The sequence below is a fragment of the Geotrypetes seraphini genome, chromosome 2 (assembly GCF_902459505.1).
Source record: "Geotrypetes seraphini chromosome 2, aGeoSer1.1, whole genome shotgun sequence".
NCBI lineage: Eukaryota > Metazoa > Chordata > Amphibia > Gymnophiona > Dermophiidae > Geotrypetes > Geotrypetes seraphini.
Window position 1 is genome coordinate 498,610,357 of NC_047085.1, and position 13,286 is coordinate 498,623,642.

At 43.5% G+C, this 13,286-nt stretch overlaps 1 protein-coding gene across 1 annotated transcript in view; it reads left to right on the plus strand.

Annotated features, from left to right (window-relative positions):
- Positions 1-13,286, plus strand: part of LOC117355759 (GTPase IMAP family member 9-like) — a 76,005-nt gene that overhangs the window by 44,185 nt on the left and 18,534 nt on the right. The window contains exon 2 of the mRNA XM_033934759.1: positions 10,280-11,196. Coding sequence (XP_033790650.1) covers positions 10,280-11,196 — 917 coding nt within the window. The remainder of the gene's footprint in view (positions 1-10,279; positions 11,197-13,286) is intronic.

Genomic DNA, 13,286 nt, shown 5'->3' on the forward strand with positions numbered 1-13,286 from the left:
CGATGATGATGACGACGATGACGATATCACTTCGGAAATAAACGAGGATCGTCTGCAGGCCGTGCTCACTTTATTTAATGACTATGATGACAATTCGGATTTTGATGGATTCAAGGATTCAGATGACTGTGATGATGATGACTGAATAAACCTGTAAACTTTGTTTATTTACAACTTTACCGTAACTACGGTAACTGTATTTAGATTATTTTGTCCTCGATACTTCATTTGATCTACCGTAGATTACCGGTTAATGTTATAGTTTATAAGAATGAACATGTGATTTCTGTTCTTGTTGCTGAATTCATACTCACTAACTCTAGATTAAAAGTTATACGGTTGTTTATAAGAATGAACAGTTTTTTTCTTTTGACGTTTTTGGTTGGAGGGTGTGTGAATGGTGCGTGAGTTCTCCTATGTCTGGTTGAGGTGGATTGAATTATTTAGCTGAAGAAATTATGATAGTTAAACCCCCCCCCCCCCCATTCCACACATTACGGTAATTCTCTTCCATTTTTGTTCCCATTATAAAAAACACTGATAAGTTCCCAGAAAAAGATACATTAAAATAAGAAGTGAAAACAAAGGCCCCTACAGATGAGAACATAAGAATAGCCTAACTGGGTCAGTCCAATGGTCCATCATGCCCAGTAGCCCATTCTCATGGTAGCCAATCCAGGTCACTAAATACCTGGTCAAAACCCAAAGAATAACAACATTCCATGCTATCGATCCAGGGCAAGTAGACGCTTCCCCCATGTCTTAATAACAGACTATGGACTTTTCCTCCAGGAATTTGTCCAAACCTTTTTTTTTTTTATTATTTATTTAATTTTATAAATATACATTCATACAGTATGTATATAGGAAAGAGAGATTAAACATATTAATTAAAAAGAAAAGGAAAAGAAGAGAACTAAACAACTTCCATTACAGTATCAATCATCTCTCAAAAAAAAGTCCACATTATGGGAGAAGCAATTCACATTGGTAGGGCCTTATATTATTACAGAAATTATAATATCATACAAAAAAAATGCATTGTTACTTCTTCAAACAAATAAAATCTAGACCTTATTCCACTGTGGAAGCACTGGACAGCGTTACCCCTTTAGCCTCAAGAAAAAATCGTAGTTGGGGGGGATCAAAAAAAATATATGGATGTTGATCCAACAAGATCAAACATTTGCAGGGATATCTAAGTTGAAACTTGGCCCCCAAAGACAATACACTTTGTCTCATTTCCAGGAATTCTTTCCTTCGGGATTGAGTTAATTTAGATACATCCAGAAACATAGAAATCTTAGAGTCCATAAAGGTCACCTCTATAAGCCTAAAAAATAGCCTAAGAAGTGCCTCTTTATCTTGCTGAAAAACAAATGTCACCAGAAGTGTAGAATATGAGATGACTTCGTCCTCTGAGGTTTCCAAGATTTTCGTAACATCCATAGGACTCAAATTAGTTGAAGCCTCAGTTTTAGAAGCCTTCTTTGAAATTGGAAGGTAATAAACTTTGTGTAATGGAGGAAAACCATTCTCAGGGTATTTAAATATCTCTTTCAGAAATTTATAAAATAAATCTTTAGGCTTCTGCTAAAGTTTTAGGAAAGTTAAGTAATCTTAAATTCAACATTTTAGTATAATTTTCCAAATTTTCTACTTTCCTTACTAATAGCAATTTGTCCTTCATTAAAGTAGTCTGTGTTAATTGAATGCCTTGGACCCATTGATCCAGGCAGTCCATCTTTTCCCCCTGAGATTTTATTTCCTCCTGCATAGAGTCAATCCTTACATTATGTGCATTTACCAAAGGAAGAGTTCCTGCACATAGTTTGTATAGAGAGTCTAAAGCAGTCCAAATAGATTCCAAAGTGAACTCAGTTGGCCTTACCAGTGGGGGGACCGATGGAATTTGTCCCCCAACCTCTGATGCCAACTTTGCCTTCTCCAATGCTGAAATCTCTGCCTGAGCTAGCAGGGAAACCGGTGAGCCCTCCAGCTCTCTCGGGGTGGATCCTTCCTGTCCCTTCACAGCCGCCGTAGTTCCCTGGTCTCGCGGCTGTTGGGGAGGCTCGGGTCCTGCAGGGCTAAGTGAAATATCACTCCCGATGGCCGAGACTTCCCTCTGCCTCGGCTCAGCCGGTTCGTCCCAGGGTGAAGAAGAAAAGAAGCTCAGGATCGTCTCCTGTCTTCCCGGGGTAAGTTCAGCCTGCCGGGCTGTGGCAGTCGCTCTTCCCCTTCTTTTCGGCATGTCGAGCTAAGAAAAATAACCCGACTTTCAACGAGGAAACTAATTAAGCAGGAGAACCGATAGTGAGCGTCCTCACTGCACCGCAGCCATCTTGCTTCTAAAAAGTGTCCAAACCTTTTTAAAACCAGCAACGCTATCTGCTTTTACCATAACTTAAATCTTTCCTTCCAAACAGAGACCTTGCTAGATGTCAAATACAGAAAGAACAAGGTAACTTCACATGGTCTTAGCTGTGCAGGAAATGTGAATCTCCTCATACACCCACCATATACCTAGTGCAAAAAAGTGCAAAGGTCTGTTTTTTTCTTTCGATCACTACATAGCCTAATGCCACACAAGCAGCGCTGTTACAAATATATTCTGAAGGTCAATACTAAGGTTAACAAAGTTTCCTTCCTTGGACCACAAGGAGATACTGACAAACCACTAGAAGAGATCCCAAAACAACTACCCAGGCACAACACCCAAAGACCCACTCAGTGTGTGAACCAGTTGAGTGGAGTGGACTAGGGTAACTGGGGGGTGGAAATTGACCCGGAGTTTTCTCAGCAGAATTTCCCAGACCACCTCTTCCTCTCGACACATTGACACGCTGGTGGGTTTATTTATAGCTTTTTCACCCCCTTTGGTCTGCCTGTCTCCCTTGAAGTCCTGTCCCCCTTGAAGTCCTGTCCCCCCTTGAAGGTGTGCCTGTCCCCCCTTGAAGTCCTGTCCCCCTTGAAGTCCTGTGCCCCCTTGAAGGTCTGCCTGTCCCCCCTTGAAGTCCTGTCGCCCTTGAAGGTCTGCCTGTCCCCCCTTGAAATCCTGTCCCCCTTGAAGTCCTATCCCCCCTTGAAGTCCTGTCCCCCTTGAAGTCCTGTCCCCCCTTGAAGTCCTGTCCCCCCTTGAAGGTGTGCCTGTCCCCCCTTGAAGTCCTGTCCCCCTTGAAGTCCTGTCCCCCCTTGAAGGTCTGCCTGTCCCCCCTTGAAGTCCTGTCGCCCTTGAAGGTCTGCCTGTCCCCCCTTGAAGTCCTGTCCCCCTTGAAGTCCTGTCCCCCCTTGAAGTCCTGTCCCCCTTGAAGTCCTGTCCCCCCTTGAAGGTCTGCCTGTCCCCCCTTGAAGTCCTGTCCCCCTTGAAGTCCTGTCCCCCCTTGAAGGTCTGCCTGTCCCCCTTGAAGTCCTGTCTCCCCTTGAAGTCCTGTCCCCCTTGAAGTCCTGTCCCCCCTTTGAAGGTCTGCCTGTCCCCCCTTGAAGTCCTGTCCCCCTTGAAGTCCTGTCCCCCCTTGAAGTCCTGTCCCTCTTGAAGTCCTGTCCCCCCTTGAAGTCCTGTCTCCCCTTGAAGGTCTGCCTGTCCCCCCTTGAAGTCCTGTCCCCCTTGAAGTCCTGTCCCCCCTTGAAGGTCTGCCTGTCCCCCTTGAAGTCCTGTCCCCCCTTGAAGTCCTGTCCCCATCCTGAAAGCCTGATGCCCCCCCGACGCCCGATTCATCACCCGGAAGGAGCGCTTGCACCCCCACCCCAAAGGACCGCTCGCACCCCCACCCGAAGGACCGCTCGTACCCCTACAGCCTGCCCCCCTCCCCCTCTCCTTCCCGCATGGAGAAGCTATCTACCTTGTTTCCGGATGCCAGTGAGCCCAGCTGCTTCCTCTGCCGGCGGTCCCGCCCCTTCTCTGAGCCCTGCGCTACGCTGCTTTCTCTTCCGGCAGTCCCGCCCTTTCTCTGACATCAGAGAAAGGGCGGGACCGCCAGAAGAGGAAGCAGTGTAGCGCAGGGCTCAGAGAAGGGGTGGGACCGCCGGCAGAGGAAGTAGTTGGGCTCACTGGCATCCGGAAACAAGGTAGGCAGCTTCTCCATGCGGGAGGAGGAGGAGGGGAGGCTGTGGGGGTGCGAGCGGTCCTTCGGGTGGGGGTGCGAGTGGTCCTTTGGGATGGGGATGCAAGCGCTCCTTCTAGGTGATGAATCGGGCATCGGGGGGGGCAAACTATGTAAAAAAAAGTTATACAACGCGCTCACGCAAATAACGTGCATGGTTATGCACGGTTTGTAAAATCGTGTATAACGCGCGCGTTATAGAAACATAGAAACATAGAAATAGACGGCAGATAAGGGCCACGGCCCATCCAGTCTGCCCACCACAATGACCCTTCCCCACCTAACTCAGTGAATAGATCCCACGTATCTATCCCATTTGGCCTTAAAATCAGGCACGCTGCTGGCCTCAGTGACCTGAAGTGGAAGATTATTCCAGCAGTCAACCACTCTCTCAGTGAAAAAGAATTTCCTGGTGTCACTGTGCAGTTTCCCTCCCCTGATTTTCCACGGGTGCCCCCTGGTTGCCGTGGGACCCATGAGAAGGAAGATATCTTCTTCCACTTCGATGCGACCCGTGAGATACTTGAACGTCTCGATCATGTCTCCCCTCTCTCTGCGTTCCTCGAGTGAGTAGAGCTGTAACTTCTCCAGCCTTTCCTCGTAAGGGAGATCCTTGAGACCAGCGATCATCCGGGTTGCCATTCTCTGCACCGACTCTAGTCTCAGCACATCTTTTCGGTAATGCGGCCTCCAAAATTGCACACAGTACTCCAGGTGTGGTCTCACCATGGATCTATACAATGGCATAATGACTTCAGGCTTACGGCTGACGAAACTCCTGCGTATGCAACCTATGATTTGCCTTGCTTTGGAGGAAGCTTGCTCCACTTGATTGGCAGCCTTCATGTCCTCACTGACGATCACGGTACATGGATCAATAAAGGTTATAAATTAAAATCAATTCTGTGGTTCATGTTTTTTAAATAGATAAGTTTTAAGATCTTTCCGAAATTGATAATAGGAAAGGGATGGGGAAATAAGAACGTTCAAACATGAATTCATTACTCCAGCCTGGAATGCCAAGGTCCTATCTAAAAAATTTTTATAGCGGAATGCTTTTACTGATGGAAAAGTGAACCAACTTGGTCTTCGAATGTTTTTTTTAATATTATAAAATCTAAAATTGGAAGGAAGATATGAAGGTGCTAGACCAATAAAATCTTAAAACAGATACAACTGAATTTAAATAACACTCTGGCATCAAATGTCAACCAATGAAGCTTTTGATAATATAAGCTAATATGATCATATTTTTAAGATTAAAAATCAGGCAGACTGCTATGTTTTGTATTATTTTCAATGGACTGATTGTTTTTTTTATAGGAACCCAAATAAATGATATAACAATAATCTAATACTGAGAGAATAGATGATTGTACCAAAATTTTAAAAGACATAAAGTCGAAGTATTTCCTTATGGAGCGTAGCTTCCAACGGATAATAAAACATTTCTTGATCAATAAATCAGTATGAGCTTTGAATGACAGTGAACGATGTAATGTGACTCATAATATTTTTAACGTAGAAACTATGGGGTAGTTGTGTCCATTTAAATGAAGCATTGATTCAGTAAGTTTTTCGTTGGCAGGGCTTGGGAATCCCCACTAGATCAAGTATTTATAAATTGCACTCAGGCAGGGAGAAACTTTGGTGCCCATCCATTAATTTTGGGCCCTAGTCTCTCTCCCAAATCAGCTGTATATGACTACGCCACTGAATACAAAAATAATTGTAATGCACATATCCCAAAGCTAATTCCAGTTAATACATTCAAAATAAAACAATTTTTCTACCTTGTTGTCTGGATGTTTTGTTTTTCCATCATCTTGGTCCCAGTTTCTCATTCTGCTTTTTGTCTATCTTCAACTAATTCTCTTTCCATTGTCCGCTATTCATTTTTTGTTCCTCTTCTCTCTTGTTCCATTTCCTCCTTATGAATGTCTCCAACGAATTGATTTTTCCTTTTCAGTTTTAACTTTATCTTTTTTGCCTCTGTCCACTCAAATCTTGCCTTCTTTCTCACCCTTTTTCTTTTTAAATGTTCAGCTACCTCTCAATTCTCCATCTTCTCTTAGTTCCTAACACTCCCATTTCCCATCTCACTCCTTTGTCAGCCTCCTATTTCCTACTATCTACTCCCCATTACCACATTTCTACTACTGTACTCGCTGCTCTCTCACTCATCTTGTCATCTCCCTTTTGACCTCATCCACATGGCTCACCACTTTCAGAATCCCCCTCCTTCCCTCCACTGGTCAGGCTATAACTCCCTGTCCCTTTCTTTCCATCCCTTAGCATCTTCTTATCACAGCTCTCTTCCCTCCTGCCGTCCCATGGGGGCCATCTCTCCTCCTCTGTCCCCATGGTCCAACATTTTGCTCCCTCTCTTTTCTGGTTTTCTTCTTCCCTCCCTCTTGATGCTGAACATTGAAATGGAGGAAAAAAAGAGAGATGCTGCATCTCTCTGCCTTCCATCCACAAGCCTAACATTTCTCCCTCCCTCCCTTCCATCCCCAGATCCAACTTGTCTCCCTTTCTCTTCCCAACTGCCCCATCCCATCTCTCCCCCTGCCTGCCTGCCTCCCTCCCCCAGGTCTACCATTTCTCCCTTTCTTTTCCCAACAGTTCTCCCTTCAAGTATCTCTTTCCCTCTTCCTCCACACCACCCCAGGTCCAACATCTCTCCCTTCAGACCATTGCACACCATCTCTCTCTCTGTCCTGTTTCTGGTCCCATAAGCTCCCCCCCTCCTGCCCAATCTAGCACTTCTTTTAATACCCTCCCTTTCTGTACTTTTTTTTAAAGAAAAAAACAGTCCAGGAGGCTTCCTCGGCCCAGCATGTTCTACCCCTTCTCTCCGTGCCCATGCATCTCTACCTCATTCCTTTCCCACCACCATGTCCAATAATTCTCTCCTTCCCTCCTCTCTCTGTCCAACAGTTCTCCTCTTTCTTCATCTCTCTATGTGCACCATCTCTTTACCTCTCTCAGACACCCAATTCTCCATTACTATTCCCTCCCTCCCTCCATTCTTCAATCCTATGGCTCATGCACCCTCCCTCCTTCCTTCATCATTTGTCCAAAGTTTGTGATCCCTCCCTCTCGAGTCCCAACACGACCTTCTCCCTCCCTCCCTTCTGTGCCTCCCTCCAGTGGGTATTTATCTTCTCCCTTGCTGCAATCATTTTTCTGGTGAAAGCTGCGGGCGGTAGTGGCTGGCTTCTCACGCGATTCGCGGCTGTGCTGGAAGGGTTTATTTTATAGACGTCAGCGATCCATGCTGGAAGCGTTCCTTTCCTTCTGTGCCTCCCGGCAAGTGTTTATTTTATGGTCGGATCCCTTGCTGCAGTCGTCCTTGCGCGCAATTCACGGCTGCTTTGAAAGCCTCTCTGACGTCGTGACGTCAGAGGGAACGCTTTTGACACAGCCGCAGATCGTGCATGAGGAGTCGATTGTGGATGCCTGTAGCAAGGGAGTCGGCCAGGAAACTACCTGTCGGAGGGAGGCACAGAAGGGAGGGAGGGAGGGAGAAACTGGGCTGCACAAAACTCCTTGATGGGCCGCATGCGGCCCGTGGACCACGGGTTGGACACCCCTGAGTTAAAGGGACAAGTAATCTGCATAAATATAAGTCATCTGCATAAATATAAAATTTTACTTGTAAGCAATATAGTACATAACCCAATGATGCTAGATAAACATTAAATAGGGTTGGAGAGAACGGTGAATCCTGAGGGACCCCACATGAATTTACCCACATAGTGGAATATTTTCCAGCACTAACTACCTGGTATTACCTATTTTTCAGGTAGCCTTGGAACCAATTCCATACCCTTCCTGAGATTCCAATTGAATCCAAGCATGTTAATAATATTTCATGGTCTACCAAGTCGAAAGCGCTGCTAAAGTCCAATTGTAAAATTAGTGCACTAGAGCCTGATTTGAATAAACTATGAATATGTTCTATCAGTGAAGCTATTACCATTTCTGTGCTATATCTAGAATGGAACCCAAATTGAAAGCTTTGAAGGTTTCAAATGTATCTAAATAATTCACTAATTGAGCATTTACTAGACCTTCAATCAACTTAGAAAATAGTGGAATAGAAGTACAGGTAATGGGTTCTTTCTGGTCCTTTATGATGGGAGTAATCAAAATCTGGCCTATTTTCCTTGGATAGGATCCTGCTTCTAGTAAGGATACAATCCACTGGAAAAGTTTAGATTTTAAATTAAAGGGGCATTTCTCATTAGATTTGAAGGACAATCATCAAGTTGGCAATTTGATTTGGCATATTTAGTAAATAATTTACAAAAAGTTGACCAATCTGGAAGATTAAATTGGTTCCAGGACATATCAGTCCTGATTCCATCACATAATTGAATTGTTGGAAATTCAGAGTTTACCTTCAAGGAAAGATATGATTGTGTTCTCAAGTTGTTAATTTTAGTTTTAAAATACTGAGCAAAAGCTTCTGATGAAGGTAAGTTCTCTGACATAGGTCTAGTTTTAGATTCTAGGTTAAAAAGATTTGTTAACCAATTTAAATAGTTCTTTGCTGTTTATATTTAATTTACCAACTTTTTGAGCATAATGTTTAGTTTGTTTCTTCTTAATCAGATTTTTATAGTTTTTTATCGACAACCTCCACTTAGTCTTATCATCTAATCTGCCTGATTTTCTCCAGATTTTTTCTGTTTATCTCACTTTTCATTTTAATTCTAGGAGTTCATCATCAAACCATATATTTGAAGATCTTATTCTTTTTGTGTAGGTTTTTTGAGGTGCTATTCTATCTAATATTAATTTTCAAAGCTCATTCCATTCAGATAAAAAATTTGTGTCCTGTTCAGAGTTTGTCATTAGATCATAATCGGTCCAGAACTCAAAATGATTAATTTGTCCTCTACTAGTAATAGGTATGATTTTAAAGAAATGTATGCACAAATGCTTAAAGTTTACTAAAACAGCAGTCTTAAACTAAACATATAAGGGTGGCGTGGTCACTGCACTATATATATTCAGAACTGCTACCTATACAGGCAGTCCCCATTTTATGAACATCCGACATATTTGTACTTACGAATGGGGGTCCTGTTCTACCTTTGGTATCCCATTGTGCCCCTCTCCCTCCCAAGTGCCAACACACCCCTCTCTCTCTCTCCCTCCCTCCCTCCATTCTGTGCTCCAAGTACGTGCCTCCCTCCGGTGGGTGCTTACCTTCTAGCCCACTCCCTCCTCCTTCCTGCTGCAGTCATTTCTCTACACAAAGCCACGGGTAGATGCTCCTACATACGTCCAGTGGCTGAGCCGGAAGCCTTCTCTCTGACGTCACTCCGTCGACATCAGAGGGAAGGCTTCTGGCTCACCTGCAGGACATGCAAAGGATCGCCGCCCACGGCTTTTGCGCAGAGAAACTACTGCAGCTGGAAGGAAGAGGAAGCAGGCCAGAAGGTAAACACCTGCCCAGAGGGAGGCACATACTTGAGGCACAGAATGGAGGGAAGGAGGGAGAGAGAGGGGTGCCTTGGGACTCGGGAAGGAGGGAGCACAAACCGTACAAATGATGGATGGAAGGAAGGAAGGAGGGGGCATGAACTTGGGACACAGAATGAAGGGCAGGAGGGAGGGGCGCATGAGGATGGAAGAATGGAGTGAGTGAGGGAAAGAGATGCTGAGGTAAGGGAGGGAATAGAAAGGGAGAATTGAGTGTTTGAGAGAGGGAAAGAGATATGGTGCACATGGGGAGATGAAGAAAGGATAATTGTTGGGCATAGGGAGGGAGAGAGAATTATTGGACATGGTGGTGGGAGAGGAATGAGGTAGAGATGCATGGGAAAGAGAGAGATAAGAAGGAGTAATTTAGGATGTGATGATGGAGAGGGAACAGTGGGATGGATGGAAAGGGAATGCAAGAGGGGCCTTAAGGAGGTGGAGAAGGCGGGAAAAATACTAGGATCCAAGTTACATACAAATTCAACTAAAGAACATTTTAAAAAACGGAATCCATTCTTAATCCGGGGACTGCCTGTATAAATAGTGGGCACTGAATACGTACATATTCATTTAAGCACCAGTGTCAGTATTCAAATTAATGCAGTCACTGCACTAATTCAGTATTGATTTCAACGTTGCCTGTATCTTAAAAAGCCCTAATTTGTAACAATTTTTCTTATTAGTTCTAAGAGACCGATATAGCGGAAAATCAGAGCTGAGAATAATCCTGGTGGGTAAGACTGGAACTGGGAAAAGTGCAACTGGGAACACCATCCTTGGGGAGGAGAAATTTGCTTCTGGAACCCAACAAACATCAATAACTAAAGAATGCAATAAACAGAAGGTGATGAGGAATGGAAGAGACATTATAGTTGTTGATACTCCAGGACTTTTTGACACTGATCTCCCTGAAAAGACTGTTGTCAAAGAAATTGGTCGCTGTGTAGCAATCTCCTCTCCAGGTCCTCACGCAATTCTCCTTGTGCTAAAACCAGACCGTTACACTGAAGAAGAGAAGAAATCAGTGAAAAGAATACAAGACATTTTTGGGAAAGAGGTGATAAAGTACATGATTATCTTATACACCCATAGAGATAACTTAGATCTTGGAAACACAACAATCAAAAATTATGTTACAAATTTAGGACATGAACATCTTCAGGAGCTGATAAAAAGTTGTGGAAACCGATACTACGCGATCAATAACAAAGCACCCAAAAGGGATAAAGAGAAGCAGGTCTATGAGCTGATTGAAATGGTTGACATAATGGTGAAAGAGAACAATGTCAAATGTTATACCACTATCATGTACATTCAAGTTGAAGAGATGATCAAAAAGAAAGAGGCTGAGCTTCTAAAAAAATACAATGAGGAATATGAAAGTAAGAAACAAAGAATCCAGGAAGAAATAAAAGCAATAGAAGAGAAACCACAAGATGAAGACAAGCTGAAAGAATTAAATGCAAAGAAAGCTATTCTTCAATGCCTAGAAGAGGAGGAAAGGCAAAAAAAAGAACGAAGCAGGGATGATGCAGAGGATAGTATTGGTGGAGTGCTATGGAAACTCTTGACATGGTTAAAAGATCGAATTGCAAAGTGGGTGAGTTCTTGAGGTTCTTCCATTTCTTTCTGTAGTCTGAGTCAAGTTATTCATAGTTTAAGGCTAATTATTCCTTGTGAGGTTGATGGCCTCTTTACTAATACACAATAGAAAAAAGAATTCTCCCCCATTCCATTCTGTCACGAGCTATATCGTCTGGAATTCACTAAACTGGTACCTAAGGGCCAATGTTTATTGAATACTTGGAATACATGGTAGATCCTCTCAGTGTATTGACAATAGAGTAAGGAGGTACCTTCACCCGTGATAAACCCGACACCCATCCAATATATAAAAACACTGGACTCTCATCCTATCTTTTCATATGACAAATATCTTGAGGGTCTGAAGTGATGTCCAATTTCTCATTTCCATTAATGCTGAAATTCAAAGTGGCATTGGCTGGCTTTTAGCTCCTTTCTGGCAGTCATATGCAGGGCAGAGGAGAAAATGAATCTTCTGGTACCATTTTGAATTTCAACACTGGCATAACAAGAATGATTGGGCATTGCTCCTGCCCCTTATGACCTTGATTTGTCCTTAGATAAGGGGGATCTTGGGAATAACTTTCAGTGTGGCCTTGCAAGGTTTTGATCCATTTTCTTCTCTTTTGGATTGTGTTTGGATTTTATGCCTTATAAGATTTTGTTTCAGGTTGGGTGTTTGCTGGAAGACTAGATGTGGGGGATCAGGAACTACAGTATTTCAGTAATTCATAATTTAGTAGTGGGAGTAGAAGACCTTTTATAATTTTTCATAGGTTTTTCAAAATAATGATTCAAACCTTTTAATATACCATACTGCAAGTTATGGCACAGAACCCTACAGTTTTGCAGATGAAAAAGACATTAAAAATAAAAGGCTCACCCTCATGCCTCTCCATGAATATGTACATGACCCAGACCCAGTGAAACAATCCATAATGTTTATACAGACACCATGAAATATTACACCAAAAAAGAGAATGACAGCTCAGTAGATAAACATGCTCAAAGGAAGAGGATCTTCTTAAAATTCTTGGAGTTAGATACTTATGGAAACTCCAGGAATATACAAGGATGGAAAACATTTGTATTAGGATGATCAAACACTTTGAAAATAACACAAAATAGCTCAATATACACTAAAGAGGCAGTTCTATATGGGGCACTAAGATGGTCAGAAATCTGTGCACCAAGCTAATGTTCTATAACAGCAAACGTACATCATAAGAACATAAGAAGTTGCCTCCACTGGGTCAGACCAGAGGTCCATCGCGCCCAGCGGTCCGCTCCCGCGGCGGCCCATCAGGTCTATGACCTGTGAAGTAGTTCCTGACCATTTTTATAACCTACCTCTACTTCTATCTGTCCCCTCAATCCCCTTAACCTTTAGGAACCTATCTAGACCTTCCTTGAACCCCTGTACTGTGTTCTGGCCTATCACAACCTCCGGAAGCGTGTTCCATGTGTCCACCACCCTCTGGGTAAAAAAGAGCTTCCTAGCATTTGTTTTAAAGTTGTCCCCTTTCAGTTTCTCTGAGTGACCCCTAGTACCTGTGGTTCCCCACAGTCTGAAGAATCTGTCCCTGTCTACCTTCTCTATGCCCTTCAGGATCTTGAAGGTTTCTATCATGTCTCCTCTAAGTCTCTGCTTTTCCAGGGAGAACAGCCCCAGCATTTTCAATCTGTCAGCGTTTGAAAAGTTTTCCATACCTTTTATCAGTTTAGTCGCTCTTCTCTGGACCCCCTCAAGTACTGCCATGTTCTTCTTGAGATGCGGCGACCAGTACTGGACACAGTATTCCAGTTGTGGGTGCACCATTGCACGATACAGTGGCATGATGACTTCCTTCGTCCTGGTTGTGATACCCTTTTTAATGATACCCAACATTCTGTTCGCTTTTTTTGATGCTGTCGCACACTGTGCCAATGCTTTCAATGTTGAGTCCACCATCACCCCCAGATCTCTTTCAAGGTTGCTCACCCCTAGCAATGATCCCCCCATTTTGTAGCTGAACATCGGGTTCTTTTTCCCTACATGCATGACCTTGCATTTCTCTATGTTAAAACTCATTTGCCACTTTTTTGCCCATTCTTCCAGTCTCGTTA